We start from the raw sequence: 13,978 nt of genomic DNA, 5'->3' as shown, positions 1-13,978 counted from the left end.
TTTGTGTTGTTGTATATTCTTTTTTCACTTTTAAGATAATATTTATTCGTTCATATTTACTTTTCAAAATCCTATCTAAACAAGTTCCTAAGAACCCGATTCTAGTGGTGGTAGAATCACGATTCTACTATAACCATAAGTCTTTTTTTCTTTCTTTTATAAATATAATTATCATAATCACAGGTTGATACAACTATACAATAAAATGTGAAAAGACTTTACTTGAATAGTTAAAACTATTAAGTGCAAAACCATACATTAGTCAATTTCATTTCAAGTTAGATGAAAAGTTTGTATTATGACCATTTTACCCTTTTTAAAAAGTCTTTCTATCTCCAAACTCTTTATTTAAATCTCTCATCAGTCTCTCTTTAACCATCGATACCTTTCGATCAGTTTCCAAATCAAAAACCAAAACAAACATGGTGATGGTGAGTTCACTTCCCTTTTCTCTTTTGCTTCTCTTTTTTCATTTTATATGTATGAAAACTCTTTATTTTTTATTTAATTTTCTCCCACGTATTTATATATAACAACAATATTACAAATTTTGTAGGAACTTGAAGCACCACAAATGACAAGATGGGAAGGGTATATTGACTGGAGAAACAAGCCTGCTCTTAGAGGACGCCATGGAGGCATGCTTGCAGCTTCCTTTGTTCTTGGTCAGTTTCAGATTTTTTATTTTTGTAACAAATTATTTTAAATATTTTTTTTTTGTTTTTCAATAGATTTTTGGATGATTTTTTTTAAAGAAAATGAATAAGTGAAATATCACATATTCAAATAAACTCGCGTGCGATCGTATGTCTATGTTCAAATATCAATTAAACTGCCTTAGCAGAGTTATTTTTCTCGTATTATTAACTATAATATATTATTAATTAACATTGATTTACTTTTAAAAAAATCATGTTTTTGTTTATAAAAAGTGAGAACACACACATGTTTGTGTGGTTGTGGAAATTTATTAGCTATTACAATAATTGTAGCCTCTTTTATTTAATTAACATGTGATACTGTATCTTTTTTGTGAAGTTGTGGAGATATTGGAGAATCTAGCATTTTTGGCAAATGCAAGCAATTTGGTTTTGTATTTGAAAGAGTATATGCATATGTCTCCTTCTAAATCTGCAAACAATGTTACAAATTTCATGGGAACATCGTTTCTTCTTGCTCTACTAGGTGGTTTCTTGTCGGATTCATTTCTCACCACTTATCATGTTTACTTGATAAGTGCACTTATTGAGTTACTAGTAAGTTTCTTCATTATTATTATTATTATTATTATTATTATTATTATTATTATTATTATTATTATTATTATTATTATTATTATTATTATTATTATTATTATTATTATTATTATTATTATTATTATATTATTATTATTATTATTATTATTATTATTATTATTATTATTATTATTATTATTATTATTATTATTATTATTATTATTATTATTATTATTATTATTATTATTATTATTATTATTATTATTATTATTATTATTATTATTATTATTATTATTATTATTATTATTATTATTATTATTATTATTATTATTATTATTATTATTATTATTATTATTATTATTATTATTATTATTATTATTATTATTGCTATTTACACCTCCCTTGTTCTCTCTCCATGTGTTACCATCACTTTGTTTCTCCACAAATAAGTATCAAGATTAATTCGAAACAAATTATCACACATAATTTAAAATTTGTTACAGTTGAATAATTGCTAAATCAAATTTTATAAAATATTGTTATGATTAAATTGTGTTTAAATAAATAAAATTGTATATAATCTATATAAATAAAAAATGCGGCTTTGAATATTAAAAATGGGACTTTCGTTATGTAGAAATTAGATTCCATTGCAAAATTTTGTAACTTGCTAAATGGGAGAATTAATTGATATAATGTGATTGATGTTTGAAAAGAATTAAATGCTGCAACCAATCTAAATGGAAGAATTAATTGATAAAATGTGAATGGTGTTTGAAAAGACTTATCCATTTCTTGATTCCCTTTCTTTTTTTTCTTCATTTCTTGTGCAACTTGTGCTAGAACAAAACCTTGTGGATTGTGTGAAAAATTCCCATAAGATATATGCTCTATTTTCAAGTTATTAGAGTTTTTATTAATGCATCCTGTCAAAAATATAAAATAGTGATACACACATAAGTAATATTTTTATTAAAAAATATGAAATAACATTTATATAAAAAATAATAATTTTAATTTGTTGTAAATATATCTTGTGGTTAATATCTAGCAACATGACATAACTATGAAAAGCACTTATCATGGCTCTCAATGTCTATTGCAACTAAAATGGCTTATTAATTCTGTTATTTTATAGGGGAAATAAAATAAGGTTAGTGGGAAGAGATTTTATCTTTTTTTTGGTACAAAGATTTTGTCTTTTATAAAGGCTATAGGTATTTTTAAAGTATAAAATAAAATTGTAGAATACATTTGGTTCTATAATAATAAAAATTAATTTTGAATAAATTTTAGTATAAATATATGTATAAAGAATTTAAAAATAAATTTTAGTATAAAAATTATGTTAGATTTAAAAAACTTAAAATTTTAATTTTAAATTAGAATAAACTCAAAAAACTACACCCTGTCAAAAAAATAATCTAAAAACAACTAATTTTATGTGAAACTAATCAAATATATTAAAATAAATCTTGCACCTGTAAAATCAATTTTTAATTACTTCAAACGTAAACATAAGCCCGTTGGAATTTGTTTATTTGAGTTTATATACTTACATAAATTTTGTGACTTTGTTTAAGATACTATATCAAAATAGATCATGATATTTTTCATAAAAAATTGAAAACATATTTTATAAGTTCGCTAAAGTAGTTGTGAAAAATATTTATAGTATATATAAATACAATTTAAATAGTTCTCTAATATATATATATATATATATATATATATATATATATATATATATATATATATATATATATATATATATATATATATATATATTATATATATATATATATATATATATATTTATTATAAAAATAACTTTTACAAATATATTCACAAGTATTTGTTTTGATAAGTACTTGTGCTACAAATAAATTATTTATTTAATATTTCATAATCTAATCGAATTTTAAATTTTAATATAATATAAATTAATAGAACTTATTACTCGACAGAAATCATAAATAAGAAAAATAAAAATGTAGTATATTTTTAATAATAAAATAATTATGTTGTTACACAAAAATTACAAATTTATATAATTAATAAATTTAATTGCAATTTCAGTTTTTTGTGAAATTTTATTAATAAAAATATAAATAAAAAAATAGAAACATCATGATTGTCAATAAAAAATTAAAGAAATCAAAACTATTTCGATTTTGAAATAGATAAATTAATTCCGTGAATTAGATCAAAACTATAATTAATCTATTATTAGTACAATTACTTAATGTTATTATACAATTTTTTATACCTCATATTTACAACCAAAAGAAGAGTACGATGTCTTGCTAGTGCATGGTCCCGTGAGTTTATAAATAAATACGATTTTATTATTGAATGTATCTATTTGTCTATTTGTGGAAGGTTGGAAAATTTGTAGTTTTGGCAAAAAGAAGTTGATGAACCACGTGTGTGGCTGTCAATTACTATATGATAAAGCTAATAATCATAGTGACATTTCATAGTCATAACTAACTGTTAATAGTGGATTACATTAATAAATCATTGTCTATGCTACGCTCCATAAATTAAGATGTGGGATCAAATGATAAAACACGTGGCATCAACACTTTTCATGTGTAGAACAAGACTGGTCAATATTTTAGATATGGTTGAAACATTGTCTCTTATTTATGTTTAGTTCAAAAATAACCATAATATCTGGCCAAATTTGTGGCATTTTATTGGCTTACTTTAATTTTCTATGAAAAAATTGTTGGAGAAAAAGATGGGTAGGTGCCCATGTTCTTTTCCCATTCATTTATAATATATATTTTTTGTTTTGCATTAGTTTGGGTCCATATAATGTGTTGAGTGTTGGCCCCATTTTTGGCCTATTATTATCTAACCTTTTCACCTATATTTGCAATCAATGCAATGTCTCATATGTGGTGTTACCATCTTATTGGTGGTCAAATACTTGTGAGAACAATAATTTCCACTATAAAATATTTCCTTTGAATATGAGATTTTGAAGGTAAAATATCATTACATATTACATATAATTAACCATACAAATTACATATAATTAATAAATAAAAGAAGTCGATATTGATATTGTTAGGGAGAATGTTATTTTTAGAAATCAAATCCTAATACTTAGAGTTATATGTGTGAGTTTTAAATAATTACCGTTATATAAGAGTTTTTAATAGTTATTACTATTTCATATAAAAAAATTGTTGCATACTAATTATTTAAAAATGACAATTAGTTTGAGATATAAAATATTAGAAATGTGACATTATAGCTAATGAATTTGGAATTATTATTTATGAAGGGTTTAATCATACTTACAATACAAGCTCATGTACCATCACTAAAACCATCAAAATGTAATGGATCAAGTCAATGTGAGGAAGTTAATGGTGGAAAATCGACACTATTATTTTCTGGTTTGTATCTAGTGGCTCTTGGAGTTGGAGGAATTAAAGGGTCACTACCTGTTCATGGTGGTGAACAATTTGATGAAAGCACACCAAATGGAAGGAAACAAAGATCAACTTTCTTCAACTACTTTGTCTTTTGTCTATCATGTGGTGCTCTTATTGCAGTTACTTTTGTTGTTTGGGTTGAAGATAACAAAGGTTGGGAATGGGGTTTTGCAATTTCTACTATTACTATGTTTTTGTCTATTCCAGTGTTCATGGCTGGTTCAACTACTTACAGGAATAAGGTCCCTTCAGGAAGTCCACTTACAACCATTTTGAAGGTAATTCTAAGAAATTTGAAATTAAAAGTTTACTTAATTTGAGAGCTGATAGGAGTGTTAAAACGTATCCAACCCGCAGACATGTTTGTTTTGTTCTCATTTTTTCATATGGTAGGTCAAAATTTTAAGTCCCACAATCTCTAATATATCTGTCTACATCATTTTATTTTTAAAACGGACATTAATGATTTTAGGGTTCAGAACAAAATTTTAGATTCACACTCTCAATTATGTCATCTTTGTCAGGGTTTTAAAAAACGGTATGCAGTCACGAAAATGGCCGCGACAAAACGATTTTGACAGATATAGATACCAATACTATTATCATTATTTTTTATATTAAAAAACAAATTGTAGTTAATGCAAACCGCGACGACTACAATCAGTATCGTGACATCTGTATCAACCGAAATCGCAAAAATCTTTACGTGATTGCCACCGTTTTTTAAAACATCTATGCTCCATTTTTCAGTAGTTTTTGTGCGGTAAGCTCAAATAGAACCGACATATGCCCATTTCTACCCCTAACTCCAAAGATTGATATGGTAGTAAAAGTTTGAGACCTCAGGATATACAATTCATGTGTTAGGACAGGTCATACAAAATTTTGCTTGATTTTTAAATGGATCATTACGCAGGGTATATAATTCATGTGTTAGGTCAGTTCATACAGAGCGACCTTTAAATGGATCATTATTTTTGGATGGTGAAGTTGATATATTTGAATTAGTGGGTTTCTAACACGATATAAAGTTTTTATAATTATAAAGCTTGATTAAATTGTTTATTTATGACTAATTCAATATGGTATGTGTTTCCATTTTTTGAAACTGATCAGGTACTTGTTGCTGCATCACTAAACACCTTCACCAACAAAAACTCAAGCAATGCAGTTGCAAACATGTCTTCAAGCCCTACAAATCCAAACACACAAACAAAACAATCACAACAACAAATCCAAACCACAAAACCAACCACACCAACATCTCAAACACCAACACAAACCCTAAAATTCCTCAACAAAGCATTCACAAACAAACCAATCCACACATCCCTAACATGCACACTCCAACAACTAGAAGATGTCAAAATAATCCTCAAAATACTCCCAATCTTTGCTTGCACAATAATGCTGAACTCTTGCTTAGCTCAACTCTCAACATTCTCCGTCGAACAAGCCGCCACAATGGACACAAAACTTTTCTCAACCTTCAAAGTTCCTCCGGCCTCCTTACCAGTTTTCCCAGTACTCTTTCTCATGATCCTTGCACCAATCTACGATCACATCATAATCCCTTACGCAAGAAAAGTTACGAAATCCGAAACCGGAATAACTCATCTCCAAAGAATCGGAATCGGACTAATACTCTCCATAATCGCAATGGCCATAGCCGCAATAGTAGAAATCAAACGACGAAAAATATCCTCGCACTTCAACGATGACGCAGCAACAGAAAATAATCCATTACCTATCTCATTTCTTTGGATCGGTTTCCAGTATTTATTTCTCGGCTCCGCCGATCTCTTCACATTAGCCGGACTATTAGAGTTTTTCTTCTCAGAAGCACCTTCCAGTATGAGATCATTAGCAACATCACTTTCTTGGGCTTCTTTGGCAATGGGTTATTACCTAAGTTCAGTGATTGTTTCTATAGTAAACAGTGTTACTGGTAATGGTGATCATAAACCGTGGCTAAGTGGATCCAACCTTGATGATTATCATTTGGAGAGATTCTATTGGTTAATGTGTGTGCTAAGTGGGTTGAATTTTCTTCATTATATGTATTGGGCTGCTAGGTATAACTATAGAGGAAGAGGGAATGGTGAAGAATGAAGGAAATGTATATGAGGAATTGAGAACACTTGGTTTAATTGTTCATTGATCAAATTTTTGAACAAGACAATCTTAGGAAGCAGTTTTGTATAACTGACTGCAAAATCTCTAATATTGTATCTATGCAAAATCTTTAATTTTACATATGCATCTAATCACATCTCATTATATATATATATATATATATATATATATATATATATATATATATATATATATATATATATATATATATATATGAATATGATACTTAGCTCGAAATAGTTTCATATATGATCATCATCTTAATGTCAGAATTCACCAAATAAATCTAACCTTTGAACTTCATACCTAATATAATTTGTGAATTTCATTAAGCATTTTACTTGAATGAATTAGATTACGCAATGCACTGCACGTACTTCCTTATATAGAGTCAAGTGTAAGGCTGCAAGGAGATGGATGGATTGAAACTATGTGCATGATATGATGCTCATGACACCGTGCTCTTCTTATGAACACTTGCATGGTTCTTATACACACACTATTATGAACATATACACTATAGAATTCAGTTCTCCTAATATTTCCCCACAAGTTTATGGAGGGTTATATGTCATGACTTTGAGCTTGGTCAGTTCCTAAAATGCAGTTGTACCAAGAGGTTTGATTAGTGTGTCTGCAACTTGAACATTACTAGGGACATGCTCAATTTTTAATTTTTTAGCAATAACACATTCACAAACAAAATAGATATTTAATTCAATGTGCTTGGTCCGCGCATTGAGAATTTGATTGTGAGAGAGAAGGACGACACTTAGATTATCACATAAGAGTGTAGGAGAAAGAAAGGAGATTGATAATTCGGAGAGGAGTAAGTCAACCCACAAGAGTTATGATGTGGTGTGAGCAATAACTCACTATTCCGCTTAAGTGTTGCACGTGCAACTAATGGCTGCTTCTTAAATCTCCATGAGAGAAGATTAGGGCCAAAGAAAATGCATGAACCAGAAGTAGAACGACGATCATCAGGGTCATTATCCAATCAAAATCAGTATATGCCCATAGGGAGAACTTACGAGGCAAGGAAGCAGGGGCAAAAAGCAAACCATATAAGATGGTACCATTGAGGTAGTGCAAGATTCGCTTGACAGATAACCAATGTGACTCAGACGGAAAAATCATATGTTTGCATGCTTTATTCACACTTATTGCAATGCCATGCCTGGTGAGGGTGATATAATGCAAAGCACCAACAAAGGGCATGTATTGATGAGGATTGGAAAGTGAGGAAGAGCCATATTTACTCATCTTGCATAATCTGAGCATAAAGGTAGTTGTAACACCCTAAAACTCCACATAAAAAATATGGTATAATTTAATAAAAAGTACAACCATCTAGAATGTCACTCACATCGAATATAGGGGTATATACGCGGGTTGGGTTGGATCGGGTTTTCCCTAATCCGTTACTCAACCCGTTCAAACTTCACTGAGTTGGGTCCGTTGTCTAAATCGCAATTTCATTGTCAAAACCGACCCGAACCGACCTGTTCATTAATGAGTTGGATCTGGTTGGGTTTGCGAGTTGTGTTTCAAATAAAAAATATATTTTTTATGATTTTTTTTTGTCAGTTTAAAAAAATATAACACAACTCAATACAATCGTATTCATTTATAACACTCAAATTCAATGAAACATATCATATAATATCTAATAAAATTCATCTACACGACATAAGACTTTATAATATTATAAAATTAAACAAGACACGTTATTTCCATAAAATACATAAGTTAGAAATGATACAAAACAAAATAAGAAACAACATTTAATCTTAGAATTACGTAAATTCATTGGTCTAGTACTATTATTGATGGAGAATAATTTTTGTTTGGAAAAATTATGGTTATTAGTGAGATATTAATTTTATATTTTTATTTAAAATAATAATAAATTACTATAGCCACATCAATGAGTTGGGTCAACGAGTCTACGGGTTACAAAACTCAAATCTGATACCCGAACCAAAATTATATGGATTGTTATTGGTTGGGTTAGGTATACCCGTAAATGAACGAGTTCGGGTAATTTATGAGTTGGGATGGTTTGGGTCAGCGGGTTCGTGGGTCGACCTGCAACCATGAACACTCATAATCAAACATATCATGTTCCGTAACACGGGTTACATGAATTCACACTAAAACTTGTTACCCTATACTCATTTACATTTTAAAGTATCATCGCAGCGGAAATATCATCAACAATTATGGAAGATAAGGTAAGTAATGACATTTGGTCTCAAACTCCAACTTTAATAATAAATAAGAGAGTTGCAATCAATCCACTCAGCATGCTTAAGAATACAAATAACAAAATTAGTCTTATGACTTCAACATAAACATGTCATAAAATTAAAACAAGCGTTCACAATCCGATATTACATAATCAGAGAAAGACGCTACTGAAGAAAACGCTAAACTAAGAACCAACTCCAAGAGTTGGCTTCCACTTACTTCAGCAATGTTGCTCCTGAGTATATGCATGATGCCCATGTAAAGGAAACATTCAAATAGAAGAAATGAGAATTTATTTTAAATAATAAACGACACATAAACAATCAAAGTAGATTAAATACAATACATTTCAAACATAATCCACTATACAACAGAACACATGTATTCAAATTTCACCCACTTCACAATAATACACAATCAATATAAAAATATGACTCTCAACGACATCAACAGACTCATATGAATAAACACATATGAGAGTGGTCGAGTGAAAGTGAGAGGTGTCTCGAATTCAGAGGGAGCCCTGATCAAATCTTCATGGATAATATTAAGAAAACAGCATTGGACGAAATGAGTTCAGCCAAAATCAATTGTACTTCTGACTATTAGGAGTAGAGTTCTTTCTATAGGGAGTCTTGAATAGAAATTCACATATAGTATTAGGAAAAGAGGAATTGAACAAGGAGATTTAAAATTTAACCAATTTGCACTTTTGACTATTGAGACTGAATTTCCATTCATTAGGTTAAATCCCTCCAGACGTAGGTGATTTTGCACCGAACTGAGTTATCAATTCTTATGTTATTTATATATTGCTTTTATTATGCCTTCTATGCAATTATCTTCTCATACACATTACTTACAACATTGTGTCTGAGATCTTGTCATCCGAAGAATAGAATTTCAATATGAAAAAGTTCAAAATGCATGGAACCATCCACAATAGGTTGACTACAAGAGGTCAGGGATAAAAAGACATGAAAAAAGGTTTTGTTCTCTTTAAATTCTTCATTCATAATTGATGCATAGCTATATGTGAAAAATAAAATGATTATGAATTCTTTGCTTTATTTAAAATTTGATTTTTTTTTCTATAATTGAGGTAAAACATATTACATAAGTCAGGAATTAGAAATCCTCCCAAGTGAGAAGTGTGCAACCTCATATTTTGCTAAATACTGAGAGTAGACATGAATAATATCTAATTATACTTTGCATTAGTCTTTATAATTACTTGATATATTTGAAATTCATGGATATGATCAAGACATTGTTTGTATTGAGTGAAAAAGTTATTGAACTAAAAAGCCTACCTTGTGAGGGTGAGAATCTTTTGATAAACCCCTTAGTCCATATAATGAAAAATTATTTTGTTCTTTCAAAATTGCAACCCTTAATCAAATTTTAAAAGAAAAATAATGTCCACTACCTTATCTTGAATATATGAGAGCAAGCAATGGTATTGTAAAAATAAAACTTGGAGAGAAAAGGAAAAAAGGAAAAGTTTCAAAGAAAAACTCAAGTAGTATTGGTGCATGAAAAGAAAGAAAAATTCAAGCACAGAAAAAGACACCAAAATAATGGTTGTAAGCATGTGGAAATAGACAAGGAGAAACACGTGGAAAAAAAACCATATGCTCTCCCATCTTTAGGCTTTTGAACCCAAAGAAAAACCAAATATTTTTTGTAAGTTCAACCACATTACAATCGAAAGAAAGACCTTAGTGATCTATGATTGATTATATCTCTTATGATAATATTGAGACGAAATACAAAGTATTACTATAGTATATGCATTGTTTGCATTTTTTTAAGGAAACACTAACCATTAAGAGATACTCAGTGAGATCACAATCCTAATAAATAATCAACTGTTTATTTAAAATTATTTTTAAAATCTTACTTTGATCAAGGAAAGTATACATTTGTATGCTATGGTTAATGGATAGTCATGATATTGATTATGAACTTGCATTTTAAAAAGAAGACCATGCCATAAATACAAATTCAAAAATTGTTGACCTGAAGTCAGTTAACCTGTCGAAAGAAACCTGCAACATTTTTTGAATCATCTAATAAATTTTGTTTAAGTACAAGCAAAAAGGTAAGTTGAGAAGAGTTTATAAGTGCTAGATTTACGTTCAATATGTCGACATTTATTGGCTTATTTCACAATAAGTTGTTATAAAGACACCCAATTTATCTAAGAAAAGTAAAGAAACATCTGTTTATGCTTTTCTTGCATGCATTTAACAAAAACCAGTGAAAAGAACTAGAAAATAATTAATCCATGCAAAGAAAATATGCAAAAATAGAACCCTGAAAAAGAAAGGCTCACTAGGCCCAAGCTACAGGTGTGCTAGTCGCGGAGTAGGGCTAGGTGGCAGCACCATTTGCAAGTACATCATAGTGAATCAAGGGTTAGCGTGCTAGTCAAAGGGATGGTGTGCTAGATGAGGAAAGGCGTCCAAGGACACGTGGAAGACATGAAAGTGTTGTTGCTGAAGAAGAAAAACTTATTGGTCAGAGAGTTAGAATAGGGTAGGCGCACTGGGTGAAAGGACAATGCGCCAAGCGAAAGCCCTTGAATTTTTCCTATAAATAGAAGTTTTCAATTCAATGCAAAAGGATTTTTAGTAGATCAGAGGAGTACAAAATTGGAGTAGATTCACTCAGGTGTGCAACAGGAGGATAAGAAAGGAAGTATGAAGGTGGAAGCGCTACTCAGGTGACATATTAGATCCCGTTTCTGAAATGAACTTTTTTGGGAAGGTTAGTTGTTATGCTAACCATGTGTTAGTGTAGATAAAATTTCTATTGTTGAGGTTAGATGTAGTCATTATATTCATGTACTAAATAGATTATGAAGTCCTATGTAAATCTATTCATGTTGTAATATTGGTCACTCCTTAATCTTAATGCTTGTTTTAGCTTTGCAACCTAAAACATGTTTTCATGGTGTGATCTAACATCGAAAGGCGTTTCTCATTACTAGATACAAGATAATCATATGTTGAGTACTAACCTAGACATATATTGTAGCATGATCGGTGTGGATTCTCTCTATTTTACGGATGTTGGAACTTAATGCTCTGTGTTGGTTAATATAATGTATATCGTTCTATTGAGTAGCACATTGATATCACGACATGGAGAGCTAAAGGAGATATGAATGAGGGTAATAGGTGGTAGTATTATACACTTAGAAGAGAAGCATATTACTGACCTATGAATGTGCATTATAAATAAGTAATGAGGAAATCTACTCCTAACAAACACTCTTACTATTAACATTAAAATCTCCAGCTTTACTTTCGGTCATTTATTTTCTATCATTTTCTTTTTCGCATCTCAACAAAAAAAAACCATTTTCTTACATAGAATAATAAATCACTACTACTATATCTTTATAACCATTGTTCTATATGGATATGATAAGTGGAAATCATCCCTAGGTATGTGAGGTCCACCAAGGAATAATAACCCGTGTATGTCGCTGCTATCAACTCCTTCGGCTGAATGTTTTATGTGTCTGCATCACAAAATAAACCATTTGAGTTAGCAACAATGGGGCTTTGGTGAGAAGGGTTTGTCTCATGAAACTGAATAGAGAAACCCGTATCTCGCGCCTTTATCTCATACGAAACAAGCCAAAGAAGCAAAAAGAATAATGATATCATTTATCAATGAATTGACGTCATAACCAGAAGAATCCAACCCTGGCCCAGAATCTTCGTGAGACACGTTTAGGAAAAGGTAGGAAATTTTCGGCCATAAATAAGTTCTACAAATTTGGGTTTCTCCATAGCCACAGACGATTAAAACTCTACGTTAGTGAGTTCAAAATTGTTATTCACAGACGCATCATTTGGGTTAACCATGACAATATGCAAAGAAAGATAATAATTTACCTTTGAAGGAGGAAAAGAGAGAAGAAAAGCCAACAAATAAGGGAAAAAAGTATTCCTTATATAAATCCAAAAAGAGATGAATAAGCCTAGAAGAAAGGAATGAGTGTGGAGGAGAAAATTAAGCAAAAAGAGACGTTGAGGGCAAAAAACTACCTTTTATAGATAATTCATTCTCCAATCAATGATCTATATAAAAAATAGAAGAAAATATAAAGGTAGCAAAATAATTGTCTCGTTAGAAGCAGTAAAGTATCAAAGTACTCGAACACCTAGGCTGGGAAATCACACCTTGACTTATACTTCTTGCGCCATGCACTCAGAAAGAGGGAACAAACGTTTCAAGGATGGGAAAGCATTTAATTCACTTTCCTCCCATTACTATCACAATTGAACCAAGGTGTTTCCACTTCTAACCAATAGCAAGACGTTATTCAAGGGCCGACCATGATTTCTAAAACTTCCCCAACTGATACTTGTCTGGAAAGCCTCAGGAGAAACGATTATGGGCTGACCAAAGGCCCAAAAAAGCTAAGCCTTAAACCAGTGTAGATCCATTCCAAAATGACCTAAGGTATAAAGCCATCACATGAATTATTCAAGGTACGCTTTTTTATCTTCACATTTTACTATACTCGTCTTGAATTCTAAGCTTACTTGGGCGTTGAAGTGCTAACCTTGTAGGTACATCCCCATGTCGCCATATCGGAGATCAACACCATCGACTTAGGATTCGTCACCATTAACACCTACTTATTCCCTCTTGCTTGATGCTTGGAGAGACTCCGTAAATCATTTCAAGAGTATCTCACACTTGCTTGGAGGATATAAAAGTAAAGACATAGTCAAATTCCTTTTAACTTAAAGCATTTATCAAAATATGTTTGACTTTTCTCAAATCCTCTTCAATCCAATCAAAATCAGGATTACTTACTACCTTATCATTGAATGAGAAGGTAGGAATAAATGGACAATTAATTAAAATATCCCACAT

General features: G+C 30.2%; 1 protein-coding gene across 1 annotated transcript; it reads left to right on the top strand.

Annotated features, from left to right (window-relative positions):
- The first annotated feature begins 264 nt into the window (after positions 1-264).
- Positions 265-6,954, top strand: LOC127119577 (protein NRT1/ PTR FAMILY 4.6). Its single transcript, XM_051049837.1, has 5 exons — positions 265-431; positions 557-665; positions 1,039-1,256; positions 4,534-4,965; positions 5,804-6,954. The coding sequence occupies exons 1-5, from the start codon at positions 423-425 to the stop codon at positions 6,797-6,799; spliced, it is 1,764 nt and encodes a 587-aa protein (XP_050905794.1). The 5' UTR covers positions 265-422; the 3' UTR covers positions 6,800-6,954.
- The last annotated feature ends 7,024 nt before the right edge of the window (positions 6,955-13,978 follow it).

This window comes from Lathyrus oleraceus, chromosome 2 (genome assembly GCF_024323335.1).
Source record: "Lathyrus oleraceus cultivar Zhongwan6 chromosome 2, CAAS_Psat_ZW6_1.0, whole genome shotgun sequence".
NCBI classification, from domain to species: domain Eukaryota; kingdom Viridiplantae; phylum Streptophyta; class Magnoliopsida; order Fabales; family Fabaceae; genus Lathyrus; species Lathyrus oleraceus.
Note: the sequence above shows the minus strand (reverse complement) of the source record. Positions and strands in the feature narration are given on the sequence as shown.

What these genes read in the sequence shown, in the direction of transcription:
- LOC127119577 (XM_051049837.1), top strand. An exon ending in TGCAGCTTCCTTTGTTCTTG is followed by an intron (nt 666 to 1,038) that starts GTCAGTTTCAGA and finishes TTTTTTGTGAAG; the next exon opens with TTGTGGAGATATTGGAGAAT. An exon ending in GTGCACTTATTGAGTTACTA is followed by an intron (nt 1,257 to 4,533) that starts GTAAGTTTCTTC and finishes TTATTTATGAAG; the next exon opens with GGTTTAATCATACTTACAAT.